Genomic DNA, 15,502 nt, shown 5'->3' with positions numbered 1-15,502 from the left:
CTTGGTGTCCAGACTTTTAAAAATCAATCCGAATACAATATAGGTAAGCCAAAATTAGAATTGCATGCGTTTTTTTTATGTGCAGACTGGATCTGGATTCAATCTAGATATACCAAATATAGGATTTCATTCGATTATTTCTGTTCAGATCAAAAATCAATCTAAATACAATCTAGGCACTCCAAAAATGGGATTTCATGTGGTTTCTATCTGTTCAGACTATCAAAGTCAATCTGGATTTAATCTGGATATACCAAAAAATCTGATTTTGCCAGGCTGTCCAAACATAGCATTTGAATAGGTATGTATTTAAATTTTTATATGAGAAGAACAAAAAAATCTATATAGTGTCTAAAATGGCAATTTTACAGGAGATGGAAAAAAACGTATTAACTTTTAATGGAAAAAAAATATTCCAGGTAATTTTGAAGCATTTCTATTGGTCCATGCATCATAACATTTTGAAACAATGTAAAGAAGAATAGAGAGATGGAGATTTGAATTATGTCTCTGAATTAAAAACATCTGAACTGATTATGATTATTATTGTTATTAGACACTCATAACACACCTCAGTGTAAGATTTACTGTACTTGCCTGTAAGTGATTTGCCCCCTGAACTCCAGGTGTAAAACAGGTTCTCTCCAAATTTACCACCGCTGCTATGCTGAAGGGTTTTGATTGACAGCAGATGCTCCGCCCACGCCTGGGCAGAGCGACACAGCTCACGGCTTATAGTGAGGGGTTGGGCACCATGTTTATTACGGTAAGTGTTGTGACTCTGCAGGAACTCCTTCTCAAAGCCGCTGCCTGAGACAAAAAGAAAAAAGAATGATTTATGCAGTTACTGTCGTCTCAGACAGAGTAAAACAGGTGCACTGTAGAGAAGATGATGCCTGTCAGACTGGTAAGGCCTAAAGCTGTGGTCCTCATCTGTAATTTACGCAATTTTCTCTTTACACTACATCTCTAAAGTCGATTATCCAGGACATGTTTGGATTTTTTAAAAAGAAGCTTCATGGTTTACAAGGCTTATGTAGATTATAAGTAATGGAAGCTTGTTTTTCACTTAGTGCAAATTGAAGGCTTAAATCATCACAAATGTGCCTCATCTCTTGTTATGCTGTCCATCGTGATCTTAGATACACTTGCTCTTGTGGGTTCTGAAACTGTATGACATGTTTTATATCTATAAAACTTCACATAAATCTATAAATTTAGATGTAGGGCAAGCCAGTGTGCCTTTGCTATCATAACGACCAGAAAAGTACACATTGTGCAGCTTAAAACATGCAAAAAGCATGTACTTGCTACTGTCACTTACCAATCCCTTTAAGAGCCAGGTGCGCTCTGACTTTGGCAGATTGCTATTTCAGGGGCACAGCTACCTGAACGTACCCAGCATAGAAAACTGACATGCTCGTTCATGTTTGCATAGCTGCCACAGTGTGCGTAACAAGAGGGAGGCGTCTGTGTTGACAATTCACTGCCAAGTTAGCAATGAACGTCTGACTGTTGTCGAATGTCTAGGTTATATTCAGAAAGTGGCGCACTTGTGTTTTTTGTTGCCATGATAGCAATATGGCAGAAATTTACCTGAACACACCTTATTTCAAAAACACCATGCCCATCAGCGTAAATATATTCACATGCACTCATGCTACTTAATCTACGCAGGCACAAGGTGTGAAAATAGACTGTAAGCAGGGTGTAAGATAGTAATGAATATTGCAATGCACCTTGCATAGAATGTAAGATAAGGCCCTTGAACTTAATTGCCTTCATGAGAGAATCTTAAATAGTTTTAAGTAGTTTTAAAGTTGCTGGTTATTATACAGCTACCATATGTGACTGTACATTTTTTTTTATGAATAAAGGAGATACATTTTTATACATACATACATAAATAAAAAAAATATACAGCTCTGGAAAAAATAAGAGAACACTTTAATTTTTGTATCTGATTTTCTCTGATTTTGCTATTTATAGGTATATGTTTGAGTAAAATGAACATTGTTATTTTATTCTATAAACTACAAACAACACTTCTCCTAAATTCCAAATAAAAATATTGTCATTTAGAGCATTTATTTGCAGAAAATGAGAAATGGCTGGAATAGCAAAAAAAGATGCAGAGCTTTCAGACATCTAATAATGCAAGTTTTAAGAGTTCAGAAATCAATATTTGGTGGAATAACCCTGGTTTTTAATCACAGTTTTCATGCATATTGACATGTTCACTTCTCCACCAGTCTTACACACTGCTTTTGGATAATTGTATGCCAAGGGTGGTCAGGAGGAGGAGGAGTACAAGAGACAGGTGGATGACTTTGTTGCTTGGTGCCGACTGAACCAACTGCAGTTGAACACATCCAAGACCAAGGAGATGGTGGTGGACTTCCGTAAGTCTGGACCACCCTTGCAGCCAGTCTCCATCGAGGAGGTTGATGTGGAGACAGTAAAGACCTACAAGTACCTTGGTCTGCAGCTGGACAACAAACTGGATTGGTCAACAAATACAGACACCCTGTACAGGAAGGGACAGAGCCGGCTCTATTTCTTGAGGAGACTGCGGTCCTTTAACATCTGTAAGAAGCTTCTGCAGATGTTCTACCAATCAATCGTGGCCAGCATTCTCTTCTACGCTGTGGTGTGCTGGGGAGGCAACATGAAGAGGAGAGATGCATCACGGCTGGACAAGCTGGTCAGGAGGGCCGGGGCAGTGGTTGAATGGAGCTGGACTCTCTGGTTACAATAGCTGAGAGAAGGACTTTGGATAATCTGCTTTCTATCATGAACAATGATAGTCACCCACTTCACACCACCATCATGAAGCAGAGGAGTGTGTTCAGTGGCAGACTGCTGTCACAGAGCTGCACAACAGACAGACTCAGAAAATCCTTCATTCCGAGAGCCATCAGACTCTTTAACTCCTCCCATCGGGGACGGGATGCTGCTGACGACTGAGTTTAATCCAGGCACACCACTTGGACATTATTCAACAACTTAATTATTTATATTAACACTTCCCCAACCTCACTTACATTTAAGTATACCTTACTCATGATTGGGTATTCACATGTTCACATTCTCACATTCTTCCGTTAATTACTTAATTATTTGTGACCATTAGCAACATCTACTGCACTGCTCCGTTTACAGATAGATCCTTATCTTGTATAGTTAGGTTTTTTTTTTTTTATAGCCTTATATATTTTCTATTCTTCTGTGTTTTGATTTGTCTGAGTATGTTTCTTATTGTATTGTGTTGTTGCTGCTGGATGCCTAAATTTCCTTCGGGATAAATAAAGTATCTATCTATCTATCTATCTATCTATCTATCTATCTATCTATCTATCTATCTATCTATCTATCTATCTATCTATCTATCTATCTATCTATCTATCTATCTATCTATCTATCTATCTATCTATCTATCTATCTATCTATCTATCTATCTATCTATCTATCTATCTATCTATCTATCTATCTATCTATCTATCTATCTATCTATCTTTACTCCTGGTGCAAAAATTCAAGCAGTTCAGCTTGGTTTGATGGCTTGTGATATTCTAGAGCTTTTTAATTTGGTAAAATCAAAGAAACTCATAATTTTAAAGTCTTAAGTCTCGTCTTATTTTTTACAGAGCTGTATATCTACATGCATGCACAAATCTTTATATTTATTGATGGATATATCTATATACAAAGATAGTTATTCAATAACTAAAAATTGAATCATAAGTGGCATACGATCCTCCACTGGATCATAAAACATCAAGTAAAGCTGTCCAGATGTGTGTTACAATGGTGATATATAGATTTACATTCAATGAAAAATAATAAAGACGTGATAGTGGGGTATTAGTAAAGCTGCATTGGTGAAGCACATTCCATTATCATGCACTTGTAAATTTAATTGTAACCATGAAGAATGATACAGTAAACACCATAAATATTAAACTACAATAAGCTGCCAAAACTTACAAGAAGATGAAACTTACCTGCCATTCTCGACACCTTTCTGAAAGCTGTGAAGTGAAGAAAAACAAACAAAGTTATGAGAACCGGCTTTTTATGACCACAGTTCCTAATAAATAATACAAAAAAACATGACAAACAGACGTGTCTGTCAATAATAACACAGCTTTAACCTGTGGGAAAGGTGTGAGAGAGCACACACACACAAACACACCACAATTACTCCCATTACCCGTAACTGCTTCTTAAAAACGCCGCCTTTACCGTGGAATTTTTAGGTGTCTCACGCGATGTTTAACCAGATTATTAAACCACAAACTGAGAGTCAACATAATTATGCTGTTCTTATATTTATGTATGATTTTTTTTCCTCAATTACATTTACACTTTACACTCTTTTATAATTAGCTATCATTTCAACACATAGCTGAAAAAGAGCTGCAACGTTTCTCCAGAAAGAGCTGTGGTCTGTGTTCTATGCAAATGCATTGCTATCATATTTGCGAAAGGTAACCTCCCATCGTGTTTTACATGTTCAGTGTGTGAGACACACACACACACACACACACACAAATGATTCACTAGAACTCTGTACAGGTGTGCAGACAAACACACACACGCTTACCTATTTATTTTTAGACAGTGTCTGAACGCCAGGAGAGCTCTGGACTAAGTTATGCAATCTAAAACAATTGTGCACACCTTGGTGATAAAAATATATATATACTTAAAACAAATTAAGAAATATCTAAGATTTGTGTACTTACTTAAAATATATTAAAAGTACATTAATATTATGCTTTCATCAAATGTTTGAAAGTAAACTTTGATCATACATTTTAAAAAGTACAATATAGTGTATTTTAAATAAATAGACTACTATGAAGTACCCTTTTAGTTTAATGTAATTAAATATACTTCTACAATACTTAACAACTGTTAATTATGTCACTATAAATTAAAGTAACTGTATTATCTTTCCTAATGCAGATAAATAGTTAGAGATGAGGCTTTACTTTCTAAGTACACATATACCAATTTTCTTTATATATATGTTTGTGTATTTCAGCTGTGATCAACATGGTAAATGAAACACTGTGACATGAATTCATCTGCACTCAAATGTATTAAAGCTGCTTCTTCCTATACAAACATTTACCACAGAATCTAACCTTTATATCTAGGAATCTGTGCAGAGAAAATCTGTATTACAACTTCAGGACCAAGATATCAAGTGTGCTGAGGTGCAAGCTTAGCAGGGCAGAGGGTAAAACGATGCCAGTTAGAGGAAATGTTGTGTATTTTGGGTTTTTCCATCCATCCACAGCGTCACTGATGTTCCAAAAATAAGCCATAGAAGGCTAATATAACCACCCACTTCAGACACAACAGTGGATAGTAATGATTGTGAGCGGTGGTGTCTGGCTAGAACTGTCCAAATAGACAAGCCACTCTGGCAGAAACCAATCACATTCTTATTCAATGCTGGAGACCCCACACACATATCCCACAGGTCAGTGCTGTGTTCTTTAGCTTTCACAGGACATGGCAAAAGTCATGGGAAACTATTATAAAATACTAGTGTAAAATATAATAAAATAATATCATAAATGTGAAACAATTAGGAATTTTAGCAAACTTTCAGAAACTTTCAAATCTGACAATTGTTCTAGTGATATAAAAAGAGAAAAAAATTTGTTTTCTGTCTTAAAAAAAACATAATCAATTATACAGCTCTGGAAATAAATAGTGGGTAAGACTGTTGGAGGAGAACATGTCAAGTTGCATGAAAAATGTGATTAAAAAAAAACAGGGTTATTCCACCAAATATTGATTTTTGGGCTTATGAACTGTTTTTCTTTGCAATATTTGAGATCTGAAAGCTCTGCATCTTTTTTGTTATTCCAGCGATTTCTAATTTTTTGCAATTAAATTATCTAAATTACAATATTTTTATTTGGAATTTGGGAGAAATGTTGTCCGTAGTTTATAGAATAAAACAACAATGTTCATTTTACTCAAACCTATACCTATAAATAGCAAAATCATAGAAACTGATGAGGTCTCTTATTTTTTTCCAAAGCTGTATTTATATATCTTGTGTTTTTCCTGTTTATTGCAGTGAAATCTGAAAGGGTTAATGATGCATAATCTGAATTTATGCAGATTTAACATTAAACATGACACAGTAGCAAATACTTGCATCTAATATATAAAGCAAAACCCAATCATAACACAATATTAAAATAGACACATTATGTGTTTATCAAGAAAAAAATATATTTACCACCCAATCCAATCCCACTTTGTGAAAAATTCCTTTCAATAGCTGACTACATTCCTCTTAGCAGCCATAACTGCAACCAGACACTATGGATGTTAATTAGTGTCTGAATGCCACTCCTTTCTGCAGAGGTGTTTCAGCTCAGTGGCATCTGTGGGCCTCAAGCATGAACTGTGCATCTGAAGTCCTGCCACAGCATTATAATAGTGCTGAGGTTACGACTTTAACTAGGTCAGAATTTCTCAACCTGTGGTACGCCTGGAGCACTGGTGGTATACCAGATTTTGCATGCACTAAAATATTACAGATTGATAAAATCAATACATTTTTTACCTGTATGCAACCCTACAGTTCTTTAGATTTCTAAAACTAAAACTACAGCAGTTTCTGTATTAGGATTAAGAGGTGATGTTGTTTTATTTGCTTTTGAGTATTTTTTGTAATAATTGTGTTATTTCATGTAGGTAATCCTAATCTCAGTGTAATTGAACAGTAAATTTAATACGGGACTCTTATTTTGATAGTGTGCAAGGATTGAGTGAGGATTGAGTGAGTGAAGGATTACAGAGCATGGATTCACACAGTTTTTTGACCGTGCTTACTGTGATTGGAATTATTGGAAGGAAACTGTAAAAAGAGGATTTTGGATTTACATTTTTCTTATGTAAAGACTCTTTTTTGTTAAACTCACAGTTTCATGCATCCATTACTTTTCTGAGTGCTCTTAAATCCTGAATGACACAGATACTGGATCTGCTGCCATAACATTAGTCAAAAAACTTGAATCAATACAAGAAGAAGGACATTCAGCTGGGAAAAGATACAGAACGTGGACAAAGCTGAGTTTTGATGAGAGTAAAGAAGCCAATCTGGGTTCAGTGGATGTTATGTAGACATCATAGTTCATTACACTGCACTCCTGTTGTTTATTCAGTCTCTAGCTTTCTAAAATGTCTCAGTAGACATACAGCACTGACCAGAAACAATAATTAAACATACCACTGTCCAACTGAAAGACATTGATTAACAATTTCAGAAATCGGAATAAATAATTTACATATTTTTCTTTTGACCAAGTTTTTTTTACATTGTTTACACTTTAACAAATATGCCATCCGGGTCACGCACACATCTATGGGACAATTTCAGAATCTCCAATTCATCTGATGGCATATGTTTGGACTGTGGTAAGAAATAGGACAGCGCTGTCCAGCGCTACATTGCTGTTTTAGGAAATAAATAAGTACATTTCAATTTCATTTAATTCATAGGTTAAAATAAGCAATATTTGTCTGGAGCAGGTGGTAACGGGACTAAAACAAGCAGAAGCTTGAGCAGGAGCGGATTTAAAAAAGCAGTCCCGTGCAGACCTCTTACTTGGAGGTTTGGTTTAATTATACTGTATATAGTATGTGGTTTAGGTGGTAAGTTTGTAAACCACAGGGGGCGCTGAGTGGTCCAGCAGTCTAAAGCTCTGCCACTATGAGCGGGAGGTCGCAGGTTCAGCTTAGAGGGAGCAAAATTTGGCCTGCTTCCTCCAGGTGGGTAGATGGTGCTCTCTCCCCACATCACTACTATGGTGATGTCTGCAGCACAGGGTGTCTGTAAGCTGATGTATCAGAACCAAGCCACTGCGCTGTCCTCCGAGCGCGCTGGCTGCTCTGCAATGCTGCATCATCAGCAGCTCAAAAAGAAGCGGTGGCTGCCTTCACATGTATCGGAGGAAACATGTGCTAGTCTTTACTCTGGTGTGTTGGGGCATTACTAGTGTTGGGGGAGTTCTTATGAGTGGGTTGGGTGATTGGCCGTGTAAATTGGGGAGAATATTTTTTTTAAAGCCACTGCAAAAGACTATTGAACTATTGGACTATTATTTTAACCTGTTGTACGGTAGACTCTCTTGTGTGCTTGTGTGGATTGTTGTCTTGTTGCACAAATAATACAATCAGTTACAGTTCCCTCAGTGGAAGTGTTCAAAGTGTTCTGATTGGACAAAGCCTCCCACTATCATCATATGATGCTGCTACCACCACCATGCTTTTTTCAGTTAATACAGAGTTCTTGCAGTGCTTCTAGGTGAACTTGAGACAAGCATTTAAATATTTCCTTCTTGGTTATTAATGGTTTTTGATTCGCAATCCTAATATTCATCTATTTTTTGCCAGGTATTGTTCTGATGGCTTCATAATGAGTTATGAACACTTGTGATCTAATGACCTTAGCTGAGGATAGAGAGGTCTGTGGTTCTTTAGATATGTTTTTGTGTTTTCTTTCTCATTTTCTTGATGTCTTTGCACCGTTTTAAAGAGGATGCACACTCTTTGACAACAGGTTTTGACTAAATGCCCAATTTTTTTCTGTATGTAAATGATGGAGCTATTAGTTGTGGTTCAATTGCACTCCAGATCCTCTAGAGAATTACTTTATTACCGTTTCCAGACTGATAGGCGTCCACAGCATTTGTTATTACAAAGGTCTTCAGGAATTGTTATGTTATTCTCTGTGGCATCACGTGCTTCACTGGACAACCTACAGTATGTGCTGCTCAGTTCACTCTGATTTACACTCACATGCCAAAAGTCATGGGACACGAGCAAGTATTGTGGCCCATGACTTTTGCCATGTCCTTTGGAAGCTGAAGAACACTGAACTAACTTGTTGTATACCTGCATTAAATATGCATGTGATTCACTGGTCTGGGATGTGATACGCCGGATTGCTGCCGGTCACTATCATGACCATCCACTGTGCTGTCCACTATAATAATGTGAAAATTGTGTTCTCACACTTACTCACAAGATAACACCTCACAACTTACACAAGTGTGGATGTGCCAAAGCCATTGCCCATTATTTTGTGATCAAGATACAGATACTGCTATCCCATGACTTTTGGCATGCCAGTGTATTTTAGTTATATGAGTTATATGATATTAATAGAAAGTTAATTCTTAAATTAATTTGCAGTTATTTATATTAGCACATTTTGTATAGTATTTAAGTAAAATAACACTTACATGTATATGTGCTTATATGACTGCATATTTATGTTTTGAATTACATTTGCATTATATTTGTTTTCAGTTTTTTTTTTAGTGTCAAAAAATGAAGAAACGAATGTAATGGATATTTTTTAAAAACAATTTTAATAATTCACATGGCCTTGCCATAAAAACAGTGGCACGTGAGCACGCTGTCCAGTGTTCTCACACGCACTAACATGATAACACCTATAAACTACGGACAACATTTTTCCCAAATTCCAAATAAAAATATTGTCATTTAGAGCATTTATTTGCAAAAAATGAGAAATGGCTAAAATAGCAAAAAAAAAATAAAAATACAGAGATTTTAGACCTCATATAATACAAAGAAAACAAGTTTATATTCATAAAGTTTTAAGAGTTTAGAAATCAATATTTGTTGGAATAACCCTGGTTGTTAATCACAGTTTTCATGCATCTTGGCATCATGTTCTCCTCCACTAGTCTTACACACTGCTTTTGGATAACTTTATGTCACTCCTGGTGCAGAAATTCAAGCAAATGAGTTTGATTTGATGTCTTGTGATCATCCATCTTCCTCTTGATTATATTCCAGAGGTTTTCAATTTGGTAAAATCAAAGAAACTCATCATTTTTAATGATGGTTGTCTCTTACATATAATTCTACATATAATATAACACAATTCTGTGCTCCTGTATAACTTTGATGTCTTCAGTAATAAATTTACAATGCAAAAAAAAACATTGATATATTTATATAGTGTCTGGTTCCGCCTTCAATTGTTGGAATTCTTTCAGACAAGGTAGGAGTTAGTCGCTACAGACGCATGCAAACAGCCACTATGAGTGTATGACGTATTCACGTCTAAGCATTTATTACTGCATGGCAGTGTGGCATCATTCACACATGTACATACCTGCTGTCAGGCCACGCGCTGCAGTCCCCGCTCTTTCCTCTCTTTCTTTATCTCAGTTCCTCTCGCTCTTCTCTCTCTTCCTGCATGAGCAGCAGAGGAACTATATATCTGCAGCGTGATGCACCTCCCTCCTTTCTGAAAAAAACTACAGCCCACTAAGGAAGCTGCATTCATCTCTCTCTCTCAAACACACACACACACAAACACACACACACACGCACTACATTACATTACATTACATTACATTACATTTGGCAGACGCTTTTGTCCAAAGCGACTTACAATATTGAAGTGCAAATAATAGAAGAGGTTAAGTACAAAAATAATAGAAGTTAAAAATAAAGCATCTATAGATAGGGCCTTAAGGAGGTCAGAGGGAAATAATGGGATAGAGGAGTAGAGAAGAGGAAGAAGGAGATGAGGTTAGAATTAGTTAGTTTGTTAGAGGTGTTAGGAGAGTAAGTGATCTTTGAAGAGCTCTGTCTTCAGGAGTTTATTAAAGATAGTGAGAGATTCTCCTGATCTGGTAGTGGAAGGTAGTTTGTTCCACCATTGGGGAACTCTGTATGAGAACAGTCTGGATTGCACTAACACACATTACGCAATTAACACTGGCTGATTAACTGTCAGGAAGAAGAGCAATGATCCACATGTCATAACATACAGCATAGTTGCTACAATTTCATACAAACACAGTGTGACTATACTAGGGGTGGGCGATATGGCTCTAAAATAATATCACGATATTTCAGGGTATTTTTGCGATAACGATATACTTGGTGATATAGGAAAACTAAAATTTCAGGAATAATAGTATAACAGAATAATCATAATGTGGCAAAATAAATAATATAGCATAAAATAACATAATGCAGCAAATAATATTGCAGAATATAAACTGCAAACTAAAACAATTATACAATAAATACACCTAAAGCTTCACAGTTAATAATAGACTACTTTTAAGACAGAAAAGCCCTATTATCACGATATGGATTTTAAATATCATGATATTTCTGTGTCACGATATATTGTATATGATATAATATTGCCCACCCCTAGACTATACTATGAAAAAAAATCTGGACACACTTTCCTCATTCAGTGTGTCTATATCCAATGTAAAGACTATATTACAGCTATACAGGAACACATGCAGAATTATTTTATAAGCAAAAACATGTTTTATACTTTAGATTCTTCTAAGTAACACATTTATCTTTGAGGACAGATCTGCACACTCTTGGTATTTTAATCTCAGTGTCTTCATGAGGGAGAGTCACCTAGAATAGTTTTAACGTCTTAATGAAGGAGTTCCTGGAGGTGCTGAACAATAGTTGCTGCTTTTCCTTCACGCTGTGAAGCTCCAGCTTATCCCAATTAAATCACCTCAAATCACCATCTCAGTTCATCACGTTTAGATCAGAGGATTGTGAAGGACAAACACCTTTTTTTACAGTTTACTACATAATTCCATAACGCTATGTGTCCCTTAATTATTTTCATGTCTTGAATGTTGATCTACATTATAGAAAATCAATTCAATAAAGAAATATAGTAAAAACATTGAATGACAAGGTGTGTCTAAACTTTTGACTGGTACAGAATTTGCTAAGTGTAATTTACACCATTTACTCCAATCTTGGATACAAAGATGAACTTAAATCACAACTTGCTGGATCATTGATATCTGGTAAAAGATCCTGTTTTAATATTTTCACACCTAAGTCTGCGTCTGTCTTATATTCTTATTTTTTTGGTCCTAACTGCTCCTGTTCTCTTGTTTTCTTTACCTCTCCATGTGCTTCACATGGCTCTGTTTTGTGTTTGGTCTTGTCTCTGCCTTAGCCCTGCCCTGTCTGCCCTGTCTCTAACCCAACCCACTCGTTACTTCCGCAGGTGTCCCTTGTGTGTGCCTGTGTATAAATATCCCACGTGCTCCTTTGTTCTTTGTTGTGCTTTTTGTTTGACCCTGTCTGGATGTTATGTAGTGATGTTTGTTGGGTTCTGGGTAGTCTTCCTTAGTTTGTTTGGTTCTTTGTTTGTAAATTTCACTTCTTTGTCTGTTAAGACTTGTCCCAGTTTTTTTGTTTTTGTAATGTCCAAAAATAAAACCGACTTGCATTTGCATCCTGCCTCCACCATGTTACAAATATCTCATAACATATCGCAGAATCATTTAATATTACAATTTTAGTTTTTTTTTCCAATATCACGCAGCCCGTCTTTTCTCGATTTGTTTGTTTTTTTGTTTTTTAATAATTTATGCATTTTAAATTATTATTTTTATATATATTTTTTTTTTAATTATTTTTTAAATTATTATTATATCAAGAAGTTCTTGAGATAATCCAAATAACCATTGACATCAGTGACATCCCAAACTTCACATAGCTTACTTTTCTAGGGACTGGAGACACATGCTGCATGTTAATAGATTTGCATGTGTGTCAGGAATGGGGGTGACCCAGGCAGGCGAGGAGGAGGAGACGGACGCAAGTGCAGGTAGGGCGATATAAATAATTTAATAAATAAATAACAAATAAACAAGGAACAAGTAAACGTGTAACAAAGATAAACCAAAAACCAATAACCAAAATAAACAGTGAAACAAAATAACATAAACCTAAACAAACAAGAGATACTAGAAATAAACTAACCAAACAGGGCAGGGAAATATATATAAGGGAACAAACTAATAAACACAAAGCAGGGGTATATACAAGGAACTAGGGAACACGGAAATAAACAAGAAACTAGAAATATTAAACAAGAGATGAACACAGAAACTAAGGCGCGAGGAACAGAGGCTATGAAACATAAAGAGAGACAAACGACAGGGGAAGGTGCAAAGACCGACGGAGGACAAGTGGCACAGGGGATCTATTTAACAAACAGGAAACACACTAGAATTGGAAACACCTGGGGAAGGGGCGGAGCTACAAATGAGACAAGTGGTGGAAAAGTACTGAGACGGGAGACACAGGGGAGCACAGGTCACGTGGGGAAGACACACAGAGACATGAGACAGGGCCAAGACGTGACAATGTGATCAGATTTTCTCCATATTTATCTGAGGTAAAGCTTAAGCTGTCCATGCTGTTTGGATAAAATATCATGAGAATTAAAATCAAAATTCAAAATTTATTTTAGAACCAGAACATTGTCACCATGAAGAGTTCAAAATATTTGCAACTCTAGGTCAGTTGCAAATCTTTTGATGCTTTCTTAAAACCTTTTAATATTTTAGCTAAAATTGTCCACCCTGTCATTGTATGTCCACCGTATAAATACAGATCTGAAAAGCTCTGGAATATAATCAAGAGAAAAATGGATGGTCACAGGCCATCAAACCAAGCTGAACTGCTTGAATTTTTGCACCAGGATTGGCATAATGGCAGTGTGTAAGACTGGTGGAGGAGAACATGCCAAGATGCATAAAAACTGTGATTAAAAACCAGGGTTATTCCATCAATTATTGATTTCTGAACTCTTAAAACTTTATGAATATCAACTTGCTTTCTTTGCATCATTTGAGGTCTAAGATCTCTTCTCATTTTCTGTAAAGAATAAGTATACACTCTTTTCCAGAGCTGTATATCATGACAGGACGAACAAATGCATGCAAGTGAAAACATAAGGTGATAAGGCAAAGTGAACTATGATTTCTTTGTAGTCTGAAGTCCCATGTAGTTTAAAGTCTTATAACTCTGATAAATAGTCTTTTTTTATTTTGAAGGACGTAAAGGCACAGCGTTCTGAAACTGAATCTTTTGATAAAACTCTACTTTTTAAACTCAAACTCAACACAAAGCAAGTTCTGGTGAAGTTCATGAGTGTTTAACATCCTCTTGCGTCATCATCAGTTCCCCTGCAGTGGTTTCTCACCTCGATCGCTTCAGTTCCTGTTTGGTCCACATGACCAAGGCAACTCAGGACAAACAGTCAACAGAACTCAATATTAGACTGAGGCTCTTTCTGAAACAGGTTGAAAACAGGTTTGTTTGCCCTAACAACGCCTTGCATGTCTTCAGAGGAGGCTAGACACCATGCATTACAGTAAACAAAGCAAGTGAAGTTCAAGCTAAGCAAAGGAATACATGCAGATGCATCAAACAGATAAAAACTGGCATCACTGAAATGTTTCCAAAGAGACTGAGACTGATATCTGTTTCAGTCTGAAGCATCTGAATAACGAACCACAAAGCATTTCACAAAATCCCCGTGAGACAAAGGCCTGGAGGATGATGATATTTTTAAATCTATCAACCAAATACTGAACTATTATCTGTGTTGCAACTGTTTTTGTGTGCCCAGTGGGTGACTGTGCTGGGATAAGAGACAGAATGTGATGGGAGTGAACTCTTGACTGCATGTAAATACAGTCAGGTCTGTAAATATTTGGACAGTGACGGCATTTTGTTAACTTTGCTTTGGTACAACATCTCAGTGGATTTAAATTAAATCAGTCAGGATGTGATAGAAGTGTAGAAAAATACACTGAAAACCCAAAGGTGATAGGACTAGTATTGTGTCCCTTGACTTTTGCCATATCCAATGGCATCTAAGTTGTGCTACACTGCTCTGGGGACAGTGCTGGCACTCTGGTCAAAAAATCAGGTTCATGAAAAATCATCATACAGTGGTATTAAATAGTTTGGGCACCCCTGATCATTTTCATGATTTACTTTATAAATCATTGTTGGCTCAGATCAGCAATACCAGTTTGAGAAGTGAAATTAAATTTATAGGATTTACAGAAAGTGTCATAATGGGAGCCTCAAAACAACTCTCAAATGACCTGAAACACAGATTGTTCAACATATATATAATATATAACATATATATATAACATATAATTTTTTTTTCATTCAATGTTTGTCATGTCAAGAATGCCATTATATACCATAAATACCCTGAAATATTATGACATTAGTAATCCACATCTAATAAAGTGCATTACTCGTATCATTACATGTTGGATCGTTAACTTTTGGAGAAATCTGGTTTAAAAAAACTGTTTCCTGTCATTGGTGTTATTTTTTTAATACAGAAAAAAATCACTTTTTTCCAATGTTTTACAGCTTTAAAACAGCATTTTTTAAAATCCTGATTAGAAGTTTGGAACCCAAAAGCATCACTAACTTCTGAGTTTCCCTCCTTGAGCTGCGTTGCCAGGCCTTTACTGCAGGTGTCTTCAGTTGCTGTTCCTTTTTTGTCTCTTCCTGTCTTTAGTTTTGTTTTCAGTAAGTGGAAAGATGCTGAGTTGGGTTGAGGTTGGATGAATGGCACCCTGTTTACTCCTGGTCATTTCAT

At 36.2% G+C, this 15,502-nt stretch overlaps 1 protein-coding gene across 6 annotated transcripts in view; it reads right to left on the bottom strand.

Moving 5' to 3' along the window:
- Window positions 1-10,341, bottom strand: part of glipr2 (GLI pathogenesis-related 2) — a 28,507-nt gene extending 18,166 nt beyond the window's left edge. For 5 of the 6 annotated variants that reach the window (XM_049472961.1, XM_049472963.1, XM_049472966.1 and 2 more), the window contains exons 1-3: window positions 10,187-10,338; window positions 4,005-4,031; window positions 598-810 (exon numbers count right to left, since the gene is read on the bottom strand). In XM_049472961.1, coding sequence (XP_049328918.1) covers window positions 598-810; window positions 4,005-4,011 — 220 coding nt within the window. In that variant the 5' untranslated portion in view covers window positions 4,012-4,031; window positions 10,187-10,338. Of the gene's footprint in view, window positions 1-597; window positions 811-4,004; window positions 4,032-10,186 lie in introns of all 6 variants that reach the window. The other variant, XM_049472962.1, reaches the window with a different exon arrangement.
- Between the last annotated feature and the right edge of the window lie 5,161 nt (window positions 10,342-15,502).

Source organism: Astyanax mexicanus, chromosome 1, assembly GCF_023375975.1.
Source record: "Astyanax mexicanus isolate ESR-SI-001 chromosome 1, AstMex3_surface, whole genome shotgun sequence".
In the NCBI taxonomy this organism is placed as follows: Eukaryota; Metazoa; Chordata; class Actinopteri; order Characiformes; family Acestrorhamphidae; genus Astyanax; species Astyanax mexicanus.
The sequence above is the reverse complement of the archived record's forward strand: the minus strand, read 5'-3'. Positions and strand labels throughout refer to the sequence as shown.